The sequence below is a fragment of the Lissotriton helveticus genome, chromosome 3_1 (assembly GCF_964261635.1).
Source record: "Lissotriton helveticus chromosome 3_1, aLisHel1.1, whole genome shotgun sequence".
In the NCBI taxonomy this organism is placed as follows: domain Eukaryota; kingdom Metazoa; phylum Chordata; class Amphibia; order Caudata; family Salamandridae; genus Lissotriton; species Lissotriton helveticus.
In genome coordinates, this window is record NC_136061.1 from 2,077,460,871 (window position 1) to 2,077,486,784 (window position 25,914).

Consider the following 25,914-nt stretch of genomic DNA (forward strand, 5'->3'; position numbering starts at 1 on the left):
GAAAGGTTGGAAAAAATTGGGTCCAGTTGATGCCCAGCAGAGTGAGTAGGGCCCGAATTACACAGCTTCAGGCTCAGTACCTCTAGATCATTTAGAAAACTCTTACTGATGGCACAAGAAGGGTCATCAAGATGTAAATTTAAATCACCAAGAATTGTAAAGTTTGCGGCCTTAAGAAGTAGAGGGGCTATAGAGTTGGTAAACGAGGATATCCAGGTGTGAGCATTGCCAGGAGGGCGGTATATTAAAAGGCCAGATAAAGTGAATTGGGGGTTCCTGCCTCACAACCAGGAAGGGGGAAGACTTCAAGTTTGCAGAAATAGCAAGACTTGAAGATTATTGCAGTGCCCCCTCCTTTTCCGGAGTCTCTGTCCTGTCTCAGTATAACATAGTTGTTGGGGACAGCACTCGCAATATCAGGGCCAGAGCTACCATGAAGCCAGGTCTCCGTTAGGAACAAGGCGTCAGGCTGCTCAGCGACTAAGAAATCAAAAATATTTGATTTGTGTTTAGGTAGGGACCGGCAATTAATACTCCAAAACTGGAGAATAGAGTGTTTAGCGGAGGATATCTTTGACCTTCTTCGACCTCGCGTACGGACCGATTTCATGGCCTTGCAGGTAGACATTTTGCCTGTACGAAATTTACAACCCTTACAGTTGAAATTATGGGTCGGTAGGGAACATGAAGAGCAAGATAAAAAAGAAGGGGGGCGTAGTGATTTTAAAAACTCACCCGTATAAGATATCGTAGGTACAGCCTGACATGCTGATGAAGGCATATCTGCAAATCAATATCCTTAAGCCCAGTCTGGCCCGGTCTGACGCGGACGGACGCAGACGGGCAGGACTCTGGCACGACTCAGGCTAAGCGAAAGGCGATCCCGCTGCGCTAAGCAGGGAGCTTTGCGTCCCACGTATGCTTCTGCGCACTGAAGCGCTCCCTAAAAATGGCGCCCGAGCAAACAAACACCAACTACCCCACTCCAAGATGTCTGCTGCTGGATGAGCCCACCCCGGGAACCGGACCCGCTCGAGCAGCGGTGGTTACCAATTATAATGCAGGTAGGAGGATAATTTTAAAAACAGGGCAAATAACTAAAGAGCAAAAACAAATAAATAACAGGTAGTTTTAAAAGTGCTAAATTGCAGCGTGCGCGCGAAGCGCTAGGCAGCAATGTCGATCTTAGTCAGGACAAACCCTGAGGCAGCTCGCCTTAAATAGGCGTCCCACGTATGCTTCTGCGCACTGAAGCGCTCCCTAAAGATGGCGCCCGAGCAAACAAACACCAACTACCCCACTCCAAGATGTCTGCTGCTGGATGAGCCCACCCCGGGAAGCGGACCCGCTCGAGCAGCGGTGGTTACCAATTATAATGCAGGTAGGAGGATAATTTTAAAAACAGGGCAAATAACTAAAGAGCAAATTCTCAAAGACATTGACAGTTCCCTAGATACCGAAATTACTAGGTTCCCTGCCTACACCATATTGGGACTCCCGAACGCACTTACCTATCCGCTGATGTCTGTCAGGGGGCGGCAAATGGGACTGGCGCTACAGGCAGCAACCCAACACATTCTGTCTCTCTGGGGGACCAATACACGACCAACACACACGGGCTGGCTGCATAAACTGTGGCATACACTGGGGATGGAGCGCATCCAAGCCACACTCACACAGTCCACTGCCACATTCCACACGGTCTGGCAACCACTACTAGCACTTCTATCCCAGGAATTTAACGAAACAACATGCCCAAGATACCTTCGCCTTTTACGCCTGACAGACAACAGCCACGTCACCACTGAACCAGAGAATAAGGCACAGTAAATGTGCCACACCTACAAAGCATTCGATACACGAAATTCGGCACACTGGTTGGGGGGAGGGGCGGGGGGAGTCTCTAGGGGCGGGTGGGGGGTTTGTTAATGTTGTTACTATGTACTTGGCATTGTAATGGTCCACTGTCTGGAAACACAAATCCCAACGATGGCACACTACAGGGACACCGGTGGGATCAGAGGGCCCTGGTGGGTAATGAGACAAGCTATATGAAACGAAGATGCCGGTGTGTCCTCTTGCTTCTTTTGCGTAATTTCCTTATGGCAATGTACTGCACTTGTTTTACACTGAAACTAATAAAGAAATTTAAACCTAAAATAACTTGGTTTTTTGAAGTTGCTAATTCCAGTATGTGATATCAAAAAGTTTAAACAAAAATACTAGTTCAGAATCAGAGAAAGAAAAGAACAACCTTCCAGAGAGCTTGTCTAGAAGAAGCTCTGTCTTCATGTAGATTCCATCCCTATTGAATATCATATCCTCAACCTCTAGAGAGAATCGAAAATTCAAAACAAATCAATCAATCAATCAATGACACTTATAAAGCGCTCTACATACCCGTAGGGTCTCAAGGCGCTGGGGGGGGGGGGGGGGGGGGGGGTGCCGCTACTGCTCGAACAGCCAGGTCTTCAGCTTCTTCCTGAAGGAGAGGTGGTCTTGGGTCAGGCGCAGGTCGGTCGGGAGGGAGTTCCAGGTCTTGGCGGCCAGGTAGGAGAAGGACCTTCCTCCTGTAGTTGCTCTTCGGATGCGGGGGACGGCGGCGAGGGCGTGGTTGGCTGATCGGAGGTGGCGTTTGGGAGCGTAGAAGTTGACTCGGCTGTTGAGGTAGCTCGGGCCTTGGTCGTGTAGGGCTTTGTGTGCGTGGGTGAGGAGGCGGAAGGTGATTCTTTTGTTGACGGGGAGCCAGTGAAGGTCTTTCAGATGTCCGGAGATGTGACTGGTTCGTGGGATGTCGAGGATGAGTCTGGCTGAGGCGTTCTGGATCCGCTGGAGTCTCTTCTGGAGCTTGGCGGTGGTACCGGCGTAGAGGGCGTTGCCGTAGTCCAGTCGGCTGGTGACGAGGGCCTGGGTGACGGTCTTCCTGGTCTCGGTGGGGATCCACCAGAAGATCTTCCGTAGCATGCGTAGGATGTTGAAGCACGCCGAGGAGACGTTGTTGACTTGCCTGGTCATGGAGAGGGAGGAGTCCAGGATGACGCCCAGGTTTCGTGCATGGTCAGTCGGTTTGGGTGCGGTGCCCAGGGCGGGGGGCCACCAGGAGTCGTCCCAGGCGGAGGGTGAGGAGCCCAGGATGAGGACCTCTGTCTTGTCCGAGTTCAGTTTCAGGTGGCTGGTCGTCATCCACTCGGCTACCTCTTTCATCCCTTCGTGCAGGTTGGCTCTGGCGGCGGCGGGGTCGTTGGTCAGGGAGAGGATCAGCTGGGTGTCGTCGGCGTAGGAGATTATGCTGAGGTTGTGTTTGCGTACGATGGCCGCAAGGGGGCTCATGTAGACGTTGAAGAGGGTGGGGCTCAGAGATGATCCTTGGGGGACGCCGCAGATGACTTCGGAGGCCTCTGACTTGTACGGTGGTAGGCGGACTCTCTGTGTTCTTCCGTCGAGGAAGGAGATGATCCATTCCAGCGCCTTGTCCTGGATGCCGATGTTGCTGAGGCGCCGTACTAGGGTGCGGTGGCAGACCGTGTCGAATGCCGCGGAGAGGTCTAGGAGGATGAGGGCCGCTGTTTCTCCATTGTCCATCAGGGCTCGGATGTCATCGGTGGCGGCGATGAGGGCGGTCTCGGTGCTGTGGTTGGCTCTGAAGCCGGACTGTGAGGGGTCGAGGGATCCGTTCGTCTCGAGGAAGGCGGCCATCTGCTTGTTGACGGTCTTCTCGATGACTTTGGCTGGAAACGGGAGGAGCGAGATGGGGCGGTAATTCTTGAGTTCGGTGGGGTCCGCTGTGGGTTTCTTGAGAAGAGCGCTGAGTTCGGCGTGCTTCCAGCTCTCGGGGAAGGTGGCGGTGTCGAAGGATGTGTTGATGATGTCTCGCAGGTGGGGTGCGATGACAGCGTCGGCCTTGTTGAAGACGTGGTGAGGGCAGGGGTCGGTCGGTGATCCGGAGTGGATGGAGTTCATCGTGCGGATGGTGTCTTCGGTGCTGATCGGGGTCCAGGCGTGGAGGGTGGTGGTGGGGGGTGGTTGTTCGGTCATAGTGTGCGTTGGTTGGTTGTTGAAGCTGTTGTGTATGTCGGCGATCTTGTTGTGGAAGTATGAAGCGAGGGAGTTGCAGAGGTCTTGCGATGGGGTGATGTCGTTGTTTCCTGCGCTGGGGTTGGAAAGCTCTTTCACGATGTTGAAGAGTTCCTTGCAGTTGTGTGCGTTGTTGTCCAACCGGTCCTTGAAAGCTGTTTTCTTGGCGGCGCGGATCAGCTGGTGGTGTTTCCGGGTGGCAAGTTTGAAGGAGGTCCTGTTGTCCGGTGTCGGTTCCCTTTTCCAGACTTTCTCGAGGGCTCGGCAGTTCTTCTTGGAGCTCTTGAGTTCGTCGGTGAACCATGGGGCCTTCTTGCTGCCGGGTCTGCTGGGCGGGGTCCTCAGTGGGGCGAGTTCATCCGCGCAGTTGTTGATCCACTTCGTGAGGTTGTCTGCGGCCTGGCTGGGGTTCGCTGAGCTGGCAGGTGGGGGCTGGCTCTGGGAGGTGGTGAGCTGGTCTGCTGTGATCTTGTTCCAGCATCTGCGGGCGGCCTGTTTCTGGTGGTGGTGGGGGCGGCCTGTTTCTGGTGGTACCAACCAAGCACCTCACCGTAGCATCTTCAGGCTCCAGCTGCGGCTCCACATTGCCTCTAGATGTTACAAAGCAGGCTTGTAAACAGGTCACACTAAATGCTGGTGTCAGTTCCCCGACTTTTTGTATGTCCTGCCTAAGCCTGAGATACCATCCATTCTGAGCAGCAGTCCAAAACCACAACCAATGTGAAATACCAACTTTAGAGGCCATGGTAACTTATTAACAGTGAATCCACTCCTCAGAACGGTGTGGTGGGCTGACTGTGAGGAATCTGAAGGAAGATAGACTATTAGCCACATAAAGTGTTATGAAAGCTAAGTAACTGTTCTGATGGATACTTCTCCCTGCAGATTTCTCACTTTTTGAACCAGTCCCCTCGCAATGCCATCATAGGTGATGGGACTGAGGAGTGTGACTTAATACCAAAATCATGACTGATCTATCAAAATTAATGTAGCTCCCTGCCTGGGTGTCTCAGCAGTAGTGCCTCCAAAAAATGGAACAAAGTGTAAACCATATTGCAGTCCAACAGATATCTCTGGACAATGACAGAGAAGTTGCGGAATCAGCTCTGTGACCAAGAATCGGGAACAAGATCTATTACCATCTTGCCACCCTCTTTGGAAAGAGAGTGGCGGCATAGTCTTCACCTTTTTATGCTTCTTCTTAGCATTAGAGTCTGACTTATTGAAAGACCATGATGATGCCCTGCTGGAAACAAGTCTATGCCAGTGTCTTCTTTCGATGTATGGTGGCATACAGCTTTACTTCTCGGGCCTGGATCACCTTCAGGTGTATGAACTCACATTCTTAACATGACTTGGAGTAGTGCCTGAGCCCAAACACGAGATGGGCACCTCGTGCAGGTCTATCACCGGCATCTGTTTTTGACACTCACAGCATGGTTTGAACCGCGTGCTCTTCGGTGGAGAAATTGTACCCCTGCACAATAGAAAACATTTGGACGCAATTAGTCAACCAAGTAAAAGGGACCGGTGCTCCGGATCTGCATTCAAAGGCACGGAAGGAAAATAACTGACATCAGCGCACAGTGGTAATGCTTATGTGTGCCTCCACTCTGTCACTTCCAGGGCGGAACGAGAAAATTGCGGAGCTGAATGATGCTACCTAGCAGATCACAGCAGGACTGCTATAAAAACGTCTAGATCGAGACACCGTCGAGCAAAATGGTTGCCCTAGTGTAATCTTCCAGTGCATCGCAGGGAGAAATGGAGTCCCCTTTCGCCATCTGGGCTGTTACTGCCACACCCGTGGGCCATCAACAGTCCTTGGAGCTTTGACGGGAATGTCTCTGTGACCACCAGAACCCACCCGGCTCCCACTATGCCATGCACAGGCCCGCAGTGCGTAGTCCACAAATGCAGATACTTCAGTGCACACAGCTAGGAGTGACACCTCTTCTGCCAGCACCCACTATTTGTTCGAGGAAGGGTCCAACGTGGATGCAGTTCCTCAAGCCTGGGTTTCTCGCTGTCCCACCCTCCCTGTAGCAATCCTGCCACAGCAGCATCACCACTGTCGGCTGCCTTCACAGACCGACCTGCTGAGCACTAGGGGACAGTGTAGGACACTGGTACATCCTGCACCAATGGCCCCTAAAGATTGATCTGCTGCAACCAGAAGGGGGACTACCAAGTAGTGAGCCAGACTGAGTTTGAGGATTACCCTGTAACACTTGGAGGGACTCTTCTCTGGAGGGAGCTGCTTTCCTGCTGATATTGAATCTGGCAAATGATATGAAATCCCTCAGATCGGAGCTTGACACTTTCCACAACAAGGTGGAAGGTGTGGACGAAGGATGTCAGTACTTGAGTGCAGGCTGGAACACACCGAGTCATGGGATTCAGACAACTGGTATCTCCAACGCAAAGTCACTGACCTGGAGGACAGATACTGGAGAGAAAAAATCCACCTATATGGAATACTCGAAAAAATGGAAGGGGAAAATGTCAAAGGTTTCCTAACAGATCTCCTTCCTCGTCTCACAGGACTACTTTTTAACTCCACCTTGGAATTCTAATGCGCACATAGGATTTAAGCCCTTGCGTAGTTGTCCAGGGACAGACCACGAACCATCGTAGCCTGTCTCCTTTGTCATGGCCAGACCAGGCAAATACTGCCAGCGGAACGCAAACATGGGTCATTTGCCCTCGACTGCCACAACATTCAGATGGATGCAGACTTTTCCAGAGACACTAATGCAAGGAGTAAAGATTTCTTGTGTCTGTGTCCTGACTCCGTAAACTCAATATAAAGTATGGAATCTTAGAACTAGCCTGAATGAGGATAATAAAGGATGGGAAATCTAGAGACTTCTAGGAATCAGCAGACCTCTTCAACTCCCTGGAGGGCTTCCAGAAATAGGTTTGAAAGGACAAGACACACTATGGCAGACCTCAGGACAGAGCCACACTGAGTGGGAGAGCCTCCTAAAGGCTTTGAACGCAATAACGAACAACACAGGCCACAAAAGGTCCAGATCACCATTGAAGTCTGCAGCAGCCCGCAGGGCAGCGCAGGCGCTCAAAGCCTCCTTCCTGCAAAGTGAGCAGACCGCTCCGGATCTCGATGAGCATACATTGTGCTGCATTTTGTCCTTGAGTTGGCTTTGAACCCTCCTCAATAGCTATACATAGTTCTTTGTAACTTCCTTACCAATTTATCTTCTGACTATGTAACACTACTGCTTCATGTAGACATTATGACTTGCCGCACTATAGGATCTTAAATAACTGCTCCTTGTGTCCTCTTGGTCTCTGGCCCCTACTCTCAGATCGCTGCCCTACTCAGGCCTGAGCACCCTTTCTCTGGGACATTACATCACCTGTAGCTCAGGCACTCGGGACCCGTTACCCAGATTCTGTTCTGTGATTCTGTTGCCCCTACCCTGCTTTAACCCCCTCCCCCCTCATTCGTCCGGCCCTTTTTGTACTTTCCTGGCATTGGCCTGTCAACGACCCCTTTTTATTTTTTCATGCCTAGACCAGCACTATGTATCCTATTCTGATTTCACCCATGCTTCCCGCAGTGGCTCGGTCAGTGCCTGGGGTTTAGACCCACTGTTGACAAACTTATATGGGGTCTTGCCATCCCTTATGGTTTCCTGCACCCTTCCTTTATCCTAATCTGTCTTCCCTTCTGATAGGCGCCTTAGTGAGCGAGTGGGAGGTGGGCCCTTTGACTGGTCCCAGGCTCCTAATATCTGCACAAGCCTAGTGCACACTCACACTGCGCCCATCCCGGTGTCCAGCGGGGAACCGGATTCCTACTTTGAGCTTGGGTGGGCGGGGGGAGTTCTGCTCCCCACTCTCTACTTGCGCACTCAATATAGTTTCTTCGAATGTCAATGACCTGACCCAATATAGCAAGAGGAAGAAAGTACTGTCCTGTTTTGCTTACAGGTGGGCCAACATTGCCCTTCTGCAGAAGACCCATCTCTCCCGAGGCAAGGCAGAGAAACTGCACATAGACTGAATAAGACAAGTTATCTACAGATGAAGAGCGATCCCCACCCTCCAAGGCAAATTCACACATGTCTGGTTCCCAGAAATGTGGGGTGGCAACCTTGAGTCGGAATAAAACTTGATGATATAAGCTATGGTGAGTTCCTGGTCCCATGCCCACAAACTGCTACAGACCCCTGCCCACTGACACGCTCATGTACCCATATAGAGCAACTCCACCATATGCTGGGAGATATGGCAAACAGCTGGGATCCTCAGGTTGGAACAACTGGACTCACAGGGCAACCTCGCGCCCTTTGACCTATTGCAAGGAGCAGGTTGGGAAGTTATCGTGGGTCCTGCTGGAGTCATCTGTGAAAAGATACTTGAACCACTGGGGACTCTTTGAGGGTGTCATGGCTGGCCATTACAGTCTGTTGACATCTCAGTTAAATTCTACGCACTTGCTATCCCAACTGCGAGATGCTTAGCAGGATGCCCTGCACATTGACCACAGTAAGACTGACTGGAGGGAGTTGGTTGAGGAATTAGGCAAAGAGGTCAATGAAACCAGAATGAAATTGAGTATTTTTAAGATGATTCAGAACTGGTATTAGACCTCTCTGAAATTAAACAAGGTTGGCCTTCTTCCTCACTCTAACTGCTTGCGCTGTAGCCAGACGGATGCAACATAGTGTACATCCTCTATGACTGCCCCGACGTGTGGTGCAAGATCAGACGTTCTCTCACTCAGAAGGAAGACCTATCACTCCCTTTGATGCAGCAACTGATCATAGCAAATGAGACAGCCAACCTCTCCGAACTGACAACCTATGAGAGACAATTCCTCTCTACGGCCCTGACTACAGCCAAGATATGTATGCTTTATCACAGGCGATCGTCCCACTCACGATGAATGACTGACTGCTATGTACAAGCTACAAGACAAAATGGATATCTTCCTGGACATCTGGTCATCCTTACTGACCGGTGATTGAGTGAGATCAGCTGTTAGTCTGATGACTGCAATTCATGAACCTCTGCCCCTTCACATGCCAAAAACTCTGTAACCCTTGGCTTTCTCCGCTCTTTTTTAACCCGCCGCATAGCCTTGCAGCCTCACCCTTCCCCTTCTCACGCCATCAGCTGTTATGAACTGCCCATTCCCCGCTCCCTCCCCCATTGTTGTCCTACTAAATGAGTTGGGTTTTCATGTTCATTGGTTGGTTTACAGCAAAAGAGACACACGCATACACACTGTCTGACATTGTGGCAGTACAGTTCCATATTAGAAGGCCATTATATATCCAGTTTGGGCCTTTCTTTTATAAATCATGGCTCTCTGGTGTGTTCTTCAAATTGTTTTTAGCTGAAGTAAAGACTCGACACAACGCCCACTGACATTGTGTGCGCTCTTTCTAGTTCTATATGGCCCCCACATCAGGTCGTTTGTGTGGGACCACTCACCCTCCCCTCCAGGTACTAGACTTGTCCTTCCACAATTTCTTTTCTCCTTCCGATTGAGGCAGGACAGTGAAACTGTGGAAGGACTATTCTCCATACCATTGAGGCAGGTCAATGAAACTGTGGAAGTACTGTACTCCTGATCATTGAGGCAGGACAGTGACAATGTGGAAGAACTACTCCCCTTTCTACTAGCTGCCTTACAAGATCAGCTGACATTCTAGAACTCCCCCCATCTTATTCACAGTAATTGGCATAACTCAAATCTTCAGGAAAGAATCTTGACCGAAAATCTCAGTGGATTACTCCACTCATCTAAGTTGATTACAACGCATGCTGTTACTCTTGCAAATTCTTCATATTAGCTATATTTTTCTTCCCTGTTTGCAGGCTGGATCCTCCTTAAATTAGGATTCATTTCACAGGCTTCTGCGAACCACTATAAATTGCCTGCCTGTGTGGTGACTCTCCCTGTGGCCCCACCAGATCCTTCCTACATTTCCAGAGGTCAGCGGCATCAACGTGCTACTAGCTTCAACTGGTATATAAGCCTTCACTCTGTCCTGTAATTTGACCTCTCTTACCTAGCCACCCTTGAGTTATGTGCCTTCACCTCCTTTTACTTTTCTACGCTGCCACTACACTCATGGTGCGCTCTACTTCCCCACAATCATCTCCATCACACCCTTTCTACCGTGTCGACCAAACAAGTGAAAGTTGGAGCCAACTGCTTCAAGATCATTTACCCTCCCAATCTGTCCACAGCATCGAATTTCCGGATTCCCTTTTCGTTGACCAATACCGATATGGGAGGCTCAAAATTGACCTAATTTTCTCCACCAACAACATCTCATCTTGAACCACTGTCTTCAACAACTCATTTAACGTTACTTCCTCCTCCTCAATCCCACATAGATACCAACTAATTTCCCATTCAACTTGCTTCAATGGATCACTCACTATCTTCCTCTACAGCAATGGTAAGGTCATGATTCAAGCGGAAGTCATTTGTCGCTGTCTTTTCAAGCACCCATTTCCATCCCTGCTCACCATCCTTGGCCCTCCGATCAGTCCTGAGTCTCCAATGAATTCCTCCCACACTTCACTCTCACCTTTCCCTATCCACCTGGACACCAGAAGGCAGTTCCCCCAGAGGAACAGGATTAAGCATGAGCGTAAAATCTGTTCCGCTCGCGGATTTTCGGCAAATTCGCAATCCGCGAACTCTCGCGAACTTGCCGAAAATCCGTAAAATCCGTGCGAAGCGGATTTTTTGCTTGGTCGCACTTGCCAACTAGAATACTATACAATTTCGCGGGAGTAAACACTTGCGAACACGTAGATGCGGCGCCCAAGAAATCCACCAGCAGGCAGCATAAACCTTGAAAATTATGATTTTTATCAGAATAACTCCTCAGGTTGACATTTGCCTGCACTTTTTCTTTGCAAGGAGTCCATTGGGGGGGGGGGGGGAGAGGAAGGAAGTGCCCCACAGTCTCTAACTTCCTGTTCCTGTCCAGCAGGCTCCTCCCAGTGCTTTCTTCATGTGCTGGTCACTTTGATTTGGATCTTGACCTGGAAGGATTACTTTTTGTGGATGCTGCTGGATATTTGGATTTTTGCAAAACTGAAAGCACTCAGCAGGTGCAAAAGTTCAATCTTATCATTAGTAACCATTCCCTGTAGTGCTTCCTGAAGGGCCCCTTCAGAGTTCATTTGCCTACTTGCAACTATTCTATGACCCTGCTCTGACCCTCACAGCAGGCTCAGAGAATAGCTACAAGTATACAACAAAGGTCCTGTTAAAAAATTACACTGCAACAGAAAGCAATTACAGACAAAACTGAAAGCACTCAGCAGGTGCAAAAGTTCAATCTTATCATTAGTAACCATTCCCTGTAGTGCTTCCTGCGGGGCCCCTTCAGAGTTCAGTTGCCTACTTGCAACTATTCTATGACCCTGCTCTGACCCTCACAGCAGGCTCAGAGAATAGCTACAAGTAGGCCACAAAGGTCCTGTGAAAAAAATTGCACTGCAACAGAAAGCAAATTACAGATAAGGAAGCAAGTGCCAGCCAGACTGGAAGTTTAAATTCAGTGACACATTAATCAACCCCAAATTAATTCATGTCAGTTGAAGCAGGGCAGGTGTGCTTGCTTTTTTTCACCCCCATAATCTACAGTGATAAACCAACCAGAGGGTGGCAGTGATGTACCAGAGGGTGGCATGGGTGTACCAGAGGGTGGCAGTGGTGAAACAGAGGGTGCTGTGAACCTATGATGATGAACCAGACGTAGAAACAACATAGTCGCGGCCGTTGCGAGCCGACAAGTAAGTTCGCAATTGCGAACTGGTACAAAACCCTCGCAAACTGGCAGAAACCCTTGCGAACACAAAAAAAATCCGCAAATTCTCGAGAGTTCTCGGATTTTGCGGATTGCGAATCCGTAAATACGCAAGTTCGCGGATTGCCAATTCGCAAAATCCGCCCATGCTTAAACAGGATTCCCCTCTGGCTCCTGCTTCCCCTCCTCCCTATCTCTCAAGCCGTGATATTATCCTCAACACCCCATCCCAGCCAATGGCCAGCACTCTCATTTGCCCCCACGTACCATCCCAGGACTTCGAAGAAACCCTACCCCCAACAAGTTTGTCACCCCCTTATCTAGTCCATTTTTCCAACAGCCAGACTACCCAGCTAACATAGTGATTTCTCCACCATACGCTCTTCCTTCTTATCCACTCCACCCTTCTTCCCCTGCTTCCTCTTCCAATAACCTGAATACTTCCCACACCACATACATCTCTCCACACCACACCCCACCCTCACTCTTATACTGCCTCTCGACCCATTATGGCAATCTCTACCTTTCCCCTACCCTTTGCTCTAACTAAGAAGAACTATGCACATTCTACATCTGCCCTCCTGGACAATTCTCCTCCTCGTCCATGTCTCTGGCCCCCACACACTCACACTACCTAGCTCATGTGGCATCTACCCTCCCTCCTCTCTTCACCTCCCCCTTCCCCCCTGCAATTCCCATCTCTTCCATCCCCAGATACCATCATCCCACAACAGCTTTCACCCTTCTCCACCTCATATAATACACAATACATCTATCTCTTTCAATTAAGGCCCTGAGATTTTTTTCTTCACCACAGCTGCACCCACACTTATTTACAACCAACACCACTTGACTATACACCCTCCGCATCATAATCCAATAGCGCAGAACATCTTCATCCCCCATCGCTCTACCTCTCAAGTTGAACAGCCCTCACAATCTTTTGCCCCGACAGAGCTTAGCTTTCCTTAGAAAATAAACTAGGCCAACTCATCTCCTCAATCTCCCAGCTAGAAGCTACCATCTCTAACCGAAGTCCTAAAATAGCTACTTTACCTGACTCTCTACTCTGGGAAGGGTAGAGCGAATTGTTGGCCTCGAGGAAAGCGGTCAGCTGTTTGTTGACGGTCTTCTCGATTACACAAAGCAAAAGATACAGGTGGTAGTGTTCCCAACAGGGAAACCTCCGCACACACTCGCCAAACACTTGTAATATCTCCAAAATTCAGTACACAACCAACAATATGTATATTATCGAACCAGTAACCAGATAAGGTGCCAGAAAATCTCAAAGCACCTGCCACCTTAAGGTGCCGTTGGTGTACACAAAAGTGAAACACACAAAATTAAACAAAGTTTTGAGAAATAATTATCAGCACTCCTATAACCAAGTAATCATAACATTTAGGGCATAAGTTAGAGGCCCTGCCAATCTCACAAATTATATCAGACTCTATTAATTCTAGAGTTGTTCCAAGATATCAACATAAGTCTTTTTCAAAGCATGGGGTTCAAAAATATATAGTCCACTTATTTGTTTTTCTTCAATCTTTATTTTGTCAATTTTCATAGAACAGGTATTTCCAGCAGCAAGTAGAAATCACCAACACGTGTTTCGTCCTACACAAGGACTTTTTCAAGGCCGAAATCAAAAAACTGTATACTAAGGCTGGAGATGCGGCACGTGGTGTAGGGAGGAAAAGGATCACTCAATGTAGTGGCAAGCCTTTCGCAGGTAATAATCGTATCAGCAAATAAGCTAATAACAACTCAAGTAGTTAGCAATTGAGAATATGTGATTGCTACCGGATTCCAAATGCGAACACTCGGTGCAAAAAAGTAATTCACAGGCAACCATGGTAAGTTGTGAGCATATTAATTGCCGTCACATCTCTGTACCCAAAGCCGTCTCAGTTACACGAAAGTCTTCTCGATTACCTTGGCCGGGAAGGGAAGAAGAGAGATGGGGCGAAAGTTCTTCTGGTCCTTGGGGTCTGCCGTGGGTTTTTTCAGGAGGGCGTTGATTTCTGTGTGCTTCTAGCTCTCGGGGAAGGTGGTGGATGCGAACGAGCTGTTGATGATGTTCCGGAGATGGGGTGCGATGATGGTGTCGGCTTTGTTGAAGATGTGATGGGGCAAGAGTCCGAGGGGGAGCCGTTGTGGATGGAGTTCATGATCCTTATGGTTTCTTCGGAACTGATAGGGGTCCAGGAGCTGAGGGTGGTGGTGGGGGCTGCTGGTTCGGTGGTAGGCGGCGGGGTCTGGGGTCCGAAGCAGTCATGTATATCCGCAATCTTACGGTGGAAGAACGTGGAGAGGGAGTTGCAGTGTTCTTGTGACGGTGTGATGTCGTTGGAGCTGGCGCTGGGGTTGGAGAGCTCTTTAACGATCTTGAAGAGTTCCTTGCTGTTGTGGTTGATGTTGTCTAGTCGCTCTTTGAATGATGTACTTTTGGTGGAGCGGATCAGCTGGTGGTGTTCTCGGTTTGGCGATTTTGAGGGCTGTCATGTTTTCTGTGGTTCGTTCGCTGCACCAGGTTTTGTTCGCGGGTTCGGCAGGATTTCTTCGATTCTTTGAGGGTGTCCGTGAACCATGGGGTTTTCCTGTTGCTGGTCCCGCCTGGGGGGTTCTTAAGTGGAGCGAGGTTGTTGGCACAGTTGGAGATCCACTGTGTGAGGTTGTGGGCTGCGATGTTGACGTCGGTGGTGTTGGCTGGTAAGTTCTGGTTCAGTGATGAGAGGAGCTGGTCTGTGGTGATTTTGCTCCAACATCTGCGGGGGTGTTGTTGTGTGTGCTGTTGTTGAGTCTCTCGTTTGAAGGTGAAATGAACGCATCTGTGGTCGGTCCAGTGTAGTCCGGAAGAGTGGCTGAAGGAGACGTGGTTGCTGGCGGAGAAGATGGGGTCGAGTGTGTGGCCAGCGATGTGGGTGGGGGTGCTCACCAGTTGCTTGTTGGCGAGGTTGGCGAGCAGGGTGGTGGTGTTGCAGTCGTTTTTCTCCAGGTGGAAGTTAAGGTCCCCGAGGAGGATGTATTCTGGTGAGGCTAGGGCTTGCGGGCTTCCTTTAATTCCCTCACCTTCTCCTCTCCAGACAGCACAAATCATTGCACTATACCGACCATTTCCCTGGTCCGAACCAAACTGCAGCAATTTACAACCTAGGCACCAACTTACAGGAACATCTCCCCTATTTCTTATAAAACACCGGACACCCCCTTCACCAGAGCACTGTTTGCTTCACAACTGTAAATCTGCAACCAAACATAAGCTGTAAATCGCAAACACCATCAATCAATACAATCTTGATGTATTTTTCCTCACTGAGACATAGTTCAATGACACCTCTAACACTACTTTCGATCTTCTTCTCCACCCAGACTAATCCATGATCAGGAATGATAGGGAGGGTAAAGTCAGGGAAGGTGTTGTAGTTATCTTCAGAAACTCCCTTCAATTCAAGGAATTTCCCAGTAGCTCCTTTCGCACCTTTGAATGCCTTTCTCTGGAACTTCAAGTACAGCAAAGCTCCCCTTTCACGTTTCATGCCATTTGTCACCTGCCAGGTGACTGTTCTGCCTTCACAGAGGAATTCACTGACTTTACTAGTGACCAATACGCACAAAGTGAAAAATTGATCTTTCAAGGAGACTTTAGTCTTCACTGGGGCATTTTGGAAGATTACCCTGCCAACCAGCGTGCCACATTTCTCTATGGAAATGATCTCTTAGAACCCCGCGCAAAAACCAACACATTTCAAGGGTTCTAATCTTAACCTTATTATTTCCAAGGAAGATATGCTAACAGCCGTTGATCCTATACCATACAACTGATCTCACCACTTCCTCATCCCCGTATCAATAAACCTATCTCATTCTGTAACCCTAGGACAACCTAAAAGAGCTATGACTTGGTTTCGCACCACCAAAAACATCGACGTCACTCTCTGCAACCATGCTATGAAAGCACTTCCTGTCTTCAGCCCCAACTCTGACGTCAATGATTTGACCACCCAGTGTTTTACCAGTCTTTCCGTCGTGACAGACAATGTTGCTCCACTACAAAGCAAAAAGAAAAGGCCCACACCTTCTGGACCATGATTCAATAAGTCCCTCTATTAAGAAAGAAATAACCTGAGGTACCTGGAGAAGCAATAGAGACAATCCCCTTTCAATAATATTCACTCGAATTTCCGTTACAAAGATCAAGCTATCACAAACACATCTATAGCGAAAAAGCAAATCACTTCAGAACCCTCCTCGACTCTGCCAAGAACAGACCTAAATACTATTTGACCTCATCAAAACTACCAGAAACTCTTCCTCAACCATCAAATGTGATCACCATCCCAAGAAAGCAGTATAATTTGCACAATTCTTCAATGAAAGGGTGAAATTGCTTGTTGACCATGTCACTCATCTTACACCTTTTGAGGACTGCAAATCCAAAGTCTCCTGGCAGGGCTTCGATGTCATCACCGAAGATGCCCTCCTCAAGATCATTCTGAAAACAAAATCTTTAAATAATTATATCAACCTCGTCCCTAGCGACATTGCAATTGACTTCTACACCTACATGCTCCCCTACTGCACTGGTCTGGTTATCCTCATCCTCAGACAAGGCTCACTTCCTGTTCCCCTCAAAACAGGTCAGGTTACCCCACTTCTAAAGAAACCCTCTGCTTAAGCAAATGACCTTAACAATTTCTGCCCAATTACCAACATCCATTTAATTGCTAAAATCATTGAAAGATGTGTAGCGGAGCAACTCTCCCATCATACAAAGGACATCAACCTTCTTGATGAATTTATATCCGGCTTCAATCAAGGCGGCAGCACTGAAACAACCCTGCTACAAATTATTGACGATGCCCTGCGCGTACTTGACTCAGGCAAGTCTGGTCTCCTGAGCCTTCTGGACCTACCTGCAGCCTTTGCCACTGTTAATCATAGAATTCTTCTGAAAACATTAAAACAAAAGAATGAGATTTGAAGGCACAGTGCTCAGATGATCAAAATAGCAAACTGTCTCTCTACATCAAAGGCTGTGGATCAAGGCTTCCCTCAAGGCTCGATCCTTGCGCCCACCCTTTTTGATCTTTACATGGAACCACTGGGAAACCTCCTAAAAAAGTCCAGGATCTATTATCTTCCTATGAGGATGACACCCAACTCTACCTAAAGGTGTCCTCCGCACAGGACATTTCAATCCTCGACACCACCCATAACTCCATCCAAGATTGGATGACATCTCATCATCTAATTCTGAATCCCTCTAAAACTGAATTCCTTCTTCTCTCTAACTGAAACTCTCCTTCTCCTGTTCAATCATGGATGGATAATCTGAACATTCTTAACAAATCAGCCATAATTGTCAGTGCCAAATCCCTAGGTGTCATCCCGGACAAAAGACTCTACGTACATTCCCAAATCAACACCATGGCCAAGAACGCAGGCTACCAACTGCACCTTCTCTGGTGCAATCGTTGGTTCTGTCCAGATTGGACTACTGTAAATCTCTCCTTGCTGGCCTCCCCAAAACCCACCAATCCCCTCTAAAATCCATCCGTCATTCAATGGCACATTTTGTCTTTGGGGCCAAAAGAAATGATCATATTACACCCATACAGATTTCTCTTCGCTGGCTTCCTATTGAAGCTAGGTCAGTATAAGACTGCCTGCATCACCCATAAAGCCATACTCACTTTCGCCCCACGCTACCTGGCCAACAAGCTCGAAATATCAGGTGGCTTCAGACCTTCACGCAATGCTGAAAATGTATTGCTCGACCACCAACCTACAAAAGGGAAAGAATCATGGCGCAATTCTTCTCAGGAAATGAGACTAGAATTCGCTACCTCCAATCCTTTGGACCACCACCTCTTTCGGATTTTCAAAACAGATCTCAAAACTCTTCTCTTCCAAGGACATTTCATAATAATTCGCCTCAACCTAGGTCATGACCCTGATTGCCACATGACACTCACGAGAGTTCAATTTTGTAAATACGTATTCTATACTTGTGTTGCCCTAATCCTGCCACCTTTTATTTTATATTCTTGAATGTAGCTGTAAAATGTTAATATGTAACTTTCACCACGAGTACCCATAAGTAGTTTTACCTTCTTCTATGCTATTCCTTAAGTAATTTACTTCGCTCTATTGTAAAACGCTTTGACACCTCTGGGTAAAGTTCGCGCAATAAAAAAATGCATAAATAAATACCATATAGAATGTCAACAACAACCACGGCAAAGGCCGGTTAGGTATCCTCACCGTCTTCCCCACGGACTCTACAGCTCGTCCCCCCCAACCCCTCTAAATCCCTCTGGCCATTACTGCAGACTTGGTTAGACGGTTTGTTTATGCCTACGGATTGACCCACTATACTATTGTGCAATTTGAAATCATTTATAAAGATTTCGAAAAAAACATGAGGATTCAGACTGTCGACTAGGGAACATCCTTAAATGTGACGAGTCTGTGGTTGGAAGTATCCATCGGAAGCATGGCGCCACCTGCCGTCAAGCAGCAGTACTGCTGTCAAGTTTTCCAGAACCAGTCTGGGGGGAATATTTAAAAAGAATGAGCAACGTCCCAGTCAAAAGTATGCTATTGTATTCTTTCTGTATAAAACTAATACAATACCATGAAATAAAAAAATAAAAAAAGTATCATCTGAATAGTACTTTCATGTAGAATACGCATGAACATGCTTACAGATTATTTTTATTTTGGTTTATGATGGCCTATATTACAAACTCTCAAAAGTTAATGTGTAAAACAAATCCAACTGAAATCATTCTTTACTGTGCCCTAGTCTGTATGAAGGCATCATGTTCCTCTTATAGTATGTGTATTTGGAGCATGGGGCAGTTCAATACTTACACAAGCAGTGGGGGCTGCAGTCTTCGGGTTAACAATTGCATAATGGGATTCCTTCTCAACTTCTATATCCTGCAGAAATAAAGGAATAATTCAGACATTCTATATGCTTTAGGGCATGTTTTGTATTTTGTCGCCAGTTAGGATACTGGTGGGGGGGAGGGAGGGGGGGGGTAGAAGCCCTACCACCGGTCAGCAGAGTTGCTGCCCCATCAAACCTGCGGTTCCCTCCCCTCATCCAAAGGTAATTCAATTCCATTTTTATTGTTTGATAAATTAATATCTTACAATATAGTGACAATAATTCCTATGGTAATAAGTATAGTATTGATAAAAGTCCGGTTTAAAAAAATAACATACATTGATAGATAAATCAATCATCTTTGTAATAAAATATAGCAACATTTAATAGTTCAGACTTGATAATACAGAGGTGAGAAATCACTGATGGACCCCAGGGGAGCCTCTGTCGGCTCCTTCCCTCCAGGGGTGGGCCAATCAATGGCAGTGGCCCACTTGCTAGAGGGCTGCACCCTTTGATGCCCTCGGAAGGTCCACCCTATCAGGGGAATCATCCCAATGCAGATTTTCCCTGCCTCGGATGCCATGCAAGACTTGGCAGCCATGGCAGGTAAAATCACCAGTAGCCCCATACAGCAGAGAGAAAAACCCCTCTGCCTCAGGACCATCGTGTTCTTTCCGAGAAGCAAACCGCCGCTTCGAGAGTTTGTTTCTTGGCAAGACAAACATGTCGAGCTGAGCCCACCTAGCATTAATTCCTGACAAAGGTTCACCCACCATACCAGCACAAAAATGTTCATCCGAAATTACACTACAACTGCTGTGGTCCGTCATGGGGTGGAGGAGGTGTGCCCTTTGCGAATCAGAATAACCACACACCGAGTAATTTTTATTTTTGAGGTCTAGATCAAGGGAAGCGGTTGATTTAAGCTGCCAAGTGCACTTCTAAGATGTATGTATGTGAACAACATGTTTCCAATATAAATAAGCAAAGCTCTATAAACAGACATGCTAAATAAATATCACAAGTCGTATTCAACCGCCAATTACCATGGACTCATCTGCATGTAGTAATTAGCTGTAAATGTTCTAGTGTATCGTTTGGAAGCTAGCTACAGCATTTCGGTTAAAAGAGCTACACAGTCTCAATGTATACAATCATAACACATTTAACAACTCATCAGAGAGATACAACAACAAACTGTGTAACTGCTACACTGTGCCACGTTTACAATTTTCACCATATCCTGGTGAAAATTCTCAAAACGATAACTTTGGAAATTGCCGTCCCACACGTGAAAAATAGGACATTTTAATTTCCACAGATAGTTGAAATGTAACCAATATGACGTCAGCTGCACAGGCATCGCCACCAGAAGCGGCCATACTTTAGCCACTTAATGCTCAAGATGCTAGTTCCAGTGCCAGTAACATTCTTCTAATAAGCGGGTTCTCCTGCCGAGTCCTTAAAAGAACCTCTTCCAAAGTATCTGTCAAGTAGGTCAGTTACAGATATGCTACACACACACCAAAAGGAATTGCATAACACCTATACTTATGAATGTTGGCTGTCCCTGGTCAATGCACAAACAAGAATGCTTTACCAAAGAACTCACTCAGAACTTCACGGTTTTTCTGCATCGTGACACCACTCAAATCATTATAAAGTAGCTTTTAGCAAAGTGGATTTAGAAACCAGTTCATAGAAGTGTTTGCCTCCCAAATGAGATGTGACTACTTCCCTTTCAAAGAGAAACCCAGCTTGTGTAAACCAATGATTGTACTTGAAAGATTCCATGTGCGGATATCTGGAGAGGGAGTCCTTAACACGAAGAATAAGGAAGGAACTGGAGTAACACAGATCCTAAAATAGAGGAACACGATTTAAGGCCCCTCTCGTTACAAGGGAACATTATCTCCACAATCAACATATTTGAGTGAGGAAGAAAAGAAGTTTCGAGGGTGGAAAGGCAGAGAATAACTTTGGCTCCAAATTTGCAAAATCCAGTGCCCTAAGTTATCTTTAACATACTTTTAAAGAAAGATGCTATACCTTCCATAACAAGTCATGGGTCAGAATCCTCACGTGTTCAGAGAGTTTTTTTGGCTACAGGCATAGGGGATGTTGAGGAGCTATGCCTGCTTACCATTCTCTTTAACTCCACTGATTTTTTTTGTTTGAATTTGTTTATTGGGTTTTTGGTTGCATTTACATGAACAATACTACAGTGATCAATCGAGGTAAACGAGCATTACGAAAATTTAAGTCATAGAGATACAATTGGAGACGTAGATTCTGTTAGGCTTTTCACAGTTCGGGGCCATTGTCTGTCTATCGACCCTATCTGTGTGTTTTGGTAGCACGTATCACGTGGCATCCCACCATAGCATATGCACACCCCATGGGCGGGATCGTCTCGAACATGTTAGTCTGTCAACTGCACCCGTGGGGGGGTGAACTCGTGTTGTGTCAGGCACTGTGGGGACGGCGCTATGGGCATCAGCTATGTGGGTGTGATTCGCAATAACATGTAGCATCGTGGTGTCTCTATGCGTGAAGTCAATCCGTGAATAATATATACGAGTAGCACTCTGTCTAAGTCGATCTTGTCTCCTTACCCAGGAACTATGGGGGTGAACCGATTAACTTGGGAGAGGGATGGAAGTGAGGGATAGACGGGAGGGGGGGGGGTTTCTAGGTCACCGTGTCCAAGCACAGAGTACATATTCTCAGGTCGTTAGGTATAGGCCTATAGCGAGCGTCGGTGATTTGTGTCTGGGTGTCGGAGGGTCGCTGAGTGTGGTCGCCCACGACATGCATGTAGAATCCGTGATATGTTTATGTAAGCGTGGGGATGGTGTCGTCGGCCGTACCTGGGATTGCGAGGTTGTGGGTGACTCCTGAGGGCGTGTCGCCTGTGTGAAGGTATATAGTAGTTGGGCCCACTCCAGGGATATGGGATGTTTGCGGTGTCCCCGTACCTCCTCCTCCCGGAGTATCTCCTCCTCCGCCTTACCCCATTTATGTACCGTGCCGATCCATGCTGCCTCCGGTGGCCCAGTAGGGGCCCTCCAGTGCATGGCGATACCACATTTCGCCAGGAGGATTGCCAGTGATAGGAATCGGCATTGCGTTTTCTCAGTTTTCCGTTTGCGGAAAATTCCGAGTGCGCATGCCTCCCATGTGTTCATGGTGGCAATGCCCGTGACCTCTTCTAGGGTTCGGTGGATCGTGTCCCAGTACTGGCGGAGAGAGGGGCAATCCCAAAACATGTGCCTGAAGTCTGCCCCCGGGTTTCGACATCGGGGACATTCGAAGTGGGTATCCGGGAAGAATCGTTGGAGGCGGCCCGGTGTGAGATAGGCCCTGTGTAGGACATTGAATTGTATGTTGCGGAACCTTGCGTTTCTGGAGACTTTTTTGGGAAACTCCAGGGCTGACCTCCATTACCCGTCATGGACCACTCTGCCGAAGTCTGTCTCCCACTTATGGCGTAGAGACTGGAGGGATGGGAGGAGTAGCGAGCGCACCGCTCTGTAGAGCCATGTTACTAAGTGTCTCCCCACCCCCATGTGCATGATCGTGTGAATCACTGGATGCCTCGCGGGTTCGCCGGCCCCTGAGTTCCAGTGCGTACCGCTGCTATCTAATAATTGCCTATGGAGCAAAAACTGTCCCGGGGTAGGTCGTATCGGTCCATCATCTGCTCAAACGTCTGCAACTGTCCATCTTCGAACAGAGATCCGACCTCCGTGATCGCCAGCTCTGTCCAGACCCGAAGCGTGCCTGGGGAATAATACAGATCCCTGCGGGGGAAACCCACCAATGGCAACAGAGGCGAATACGGTGGCTGTGCTTTGGACATGCGGTGTATACGCATCATGCACGTTCGGGCAACGGACACCTGCAGTGGTCGAGTCCGCTGGGGTTTAGTGCCTGGCAACAAAAGTCTGACGATCGCGGCCTGCGAGATAGGACCAGTAGCTGTGGTGGTTTCTCCTGTGTGGCGTCCCGCCGTCCAGTAGGACAGCCACTGGAGCTGGGCCGCTAGAAAGTATGCCTCAAAGGCCGGCGCTCCCAGTCCTCCCTCCGTGGTAGGCAGGTAGAGTGTGGAGAGTGCCACCCGCTTTCGACCCCCTCCCCATATCAGGTCTATCAGAAGAGTGTTCAGTTCTCCGAAGAATGATCGAGGTGGGATCACTGGGAGATTCGCGAAGCAATACAGCAGGCGGGGGACCATAATCATTTTTGCCAGTGCCACTCGGCCTATTGGCGCCAGTGGGAGTGTCTTCCAGAAGTTGACCGCTGATCGGAGACCAGCTAGCGTCCTACGATGATTCCCTGTGTATAAGTCCTCCGGGGTGTGGTACAACCGTACTCCCAGGTATCGGCGGGCGTCGGCATTCCAGGCGAGTGATTGGGTACCCATTCGAATTTCGAAGGGGGCCATATGGGGGCTCAACGGGTATATGGATGATTTCCCCCAGTTGACCCTTAGGCCCGACACTGTCGCAAACTCCTCCAGTGTCCTCCAGATGCACGTCAGGTCGCTCGTGGCATCCCTAACATAAATCAGGAGGTCATCTGCATACAGAGATACGCAGTGCCACGAGTGCGCTAGGGGGATACCCCAGTCTTCACCCTCTCGTCTTAGGCGTATCGCCAAAGGTTCGACCGCCAAGGCGAACAAGAGGGGTGACAACGGGCATCCTTGTCTAGTCCCTCTGTCTACGGTGAATTCCGAGGAGATATAGGTGCCGATCCGGACCCTGGACTTGAGTTGTGTGTACAGGAGCTTGATGTAAGCGATTAGGCGGGAGCCAAAGTTGTTCTTGGCAATGACTGGAACAAATATGGCCATAGGAGGGTGTCAAATGCCTTCTCGAGGTCTAGTCTGAGGCAAGCTGCATTCGGGAACTGGGCTCGAGTTATGTCTTGGACATGGAAGAGCCTACGGAGATTTTGGGATGTGTTGCGGTTTGGTACAAATCCGTTTTGGTCGGGGTGGACCAACTGGGACACAACCTGGGCATACCTCGTCGCTAACAGTTTACCTAGGATTTTACAGTCTGAGTTAAGTAATGTGATCGGCCTGTAGGATGATGGGAGCTGGGGGTCCCTGTGTGGTTTTAGGAACGACACTATTAATGATTCTCTGAGGGAGCGTGGGAGGACTCCCGCCCTGAGTGCATCTTCGAACATAGTCGTTAGACGTGGGGCAAGGTAAGCTAAGAAAGTCTGGTAATACTCGAGGGGGAAGCCGTCCATGCCTGGAGCCTTGTTTCTGGCAAGCATCCCTATCGCTGCCTTAATCTCGGTCTGTGTTAATTTCCTGTCTAGGTCCTTCCGGAGCGCTGGCGAGATTTGGGGCATGGTCAACGGGATTAGGAAGTTGGACGCCACGAGGGTGTCGCCTTGGCTAGGGGTCTGGTATATGTGCGAGTAATATGTGTAAAAAACCTGCATGATCGCTGTTGGAAATGGGATCCCTGGCTGGCCAGGGCTTTCGCCAAAGTCAGTCAGAGACCACCACTCCCAAGTCAGGGCAAGGGAGTTACACGCCAAGATAACCCCTGCTCACCCTCTAGGTAACGTGGCGCGAGCAGCAAGGCTAAACTTGGAGGCGATGTAAGTTAAGTATTTGCGCACGCACCCCAGCAACAACCCCCAGGACCCACCACAAAGGAAACTCCACACAAGGTTATATATAAATAGCCTTTGTATTACACCAAAACACATTAGATAAAACACACATCTTGTTACACTGTGCCAACAGGCACGGGCAGAATTTACAAGGGATATTTGTACAGGACAGGGCCACTTGGACCACTGCCAGGGGTATCAGCACTTTTAGAACTTAGCACTTCTTAGATCATAGAATAAAATTACTGTAGCACAAAAATAGAACTTGTAACACACAACCAGTCACTACTGGTACCAGGTGAGCACCACCTATGCAACCCTCACTATCTCAGGAGATCACACAAGGAACCTGGGCCTAGCTAGTACCACCTGTACTAACAAGAAGGAAACCACCTATGTATCGCTATACCTGTAGGGGTGTAAGGAAGGAAACACATGATGCATCACAATACATTCAGAGGTGTAAGGAGGAAAACACATGATGCATCAACAATACATTCAGAGGTGCAGAAAAAGGAACAATAGCGCCAAACTCACGTAAGTCACCACCTGTGACTGTCCCTAGGCCAACTGGCCTCTCTAGGGCTAGGACGCCCTGTGTCCCAAAGTCAGGGGGCCTAAACGAGGCAGCTGCCCACAAAGTGCTGGGCAGCTGGAGATGAGGATGGGGCCAACGATGGAGCCTCGCAGGCTCTGCAGAACTAAATTATCCCCCTGAGCCTCTCAGGGCTCTAGACACAACTGTGGCGCTTTTGAGCCTCCCTGGGCTCCAAGTAAATCAAAATGCCCCCCTTGAGCCTCTCTGGGCTAAAAATGAATCAATGCAGCCCCTCTGGGCTCTGAATACACAGATGCAGCCTCACTGGGCTGTGGGGGTCCCTCATGGGGGACCCGGGACACTGGGAGTGCCTCAAGCCTCTCTTAGGCTGGAGCACAAATGCGGGCGTGTTGGAGTCCCCCTCCTGGGGACTCGAAGCACAAGGAAATGCCCCCTTTGCCCTCTTAGGGCCTTAAACCACAACTGGCTGCCAAGAGCCTCGCAGGCTCTCAATAATCACAGGCGCGTCGTTGGAGTCCCCCTCCTGGGGACTCGGGAATCACTTGAGGCCCCACGGGCCTCTCAGCACAAGTGACTCGCTTCTGGAGGGGAGGGGCGGGCACTCACCGGTCTCTGGTGCTGCAGCTCTCCTCGAGGGCTCCCGCTCCTCGGCTTCCTCAGGACGGGCGGGACTCTCCTCCTCACACGGGAGCCTCGCTCCCTGCAGCACTTCTCCCCGGGGCTCTCCCTTCACATGGGAGCCCCGGCAGGCAGCAGCTTCCGCCTGCCTCTCTGTCCTGCCCCCGGCCTGCCTGACTTCCGGGTCGCGGCTGAGGGGGCGGGACTTCTGGTCGGCCGCGCACGGATTGGCCGGCCGGCAGGAGCACTTCCGGGTCGTCGCGGGCAGCGCGGCGGCCCGTCTCTGGCACTTCTAGGCAGGGGCTCAATCA

At 48.8% G+C, this 25,914-nt stretch overlaps 1 protein-coding gene across 1 annotated transcript in view; it reads right to left on the reverse strand.

Moving 5' to 3' along the window:
* The window catches only part of FANCI (FA complementation group I), a 765,095-nt gene that overhangs the window by 182,009 nt on the left and 557,172 nt on the right, over positions 1-25,914 (reverse strand). Inside the window, exon 30 of the mRNA XM_078683200.1 lies at positions 18,765-18,833. Within this exon, the coding sequence (XP_078539326.1) occupies positions 18,765-18,833 (69 nt within the window). The remainder of the gene's footprint in view (positions 1-18,764; positions 18,834-25,914) is intronic.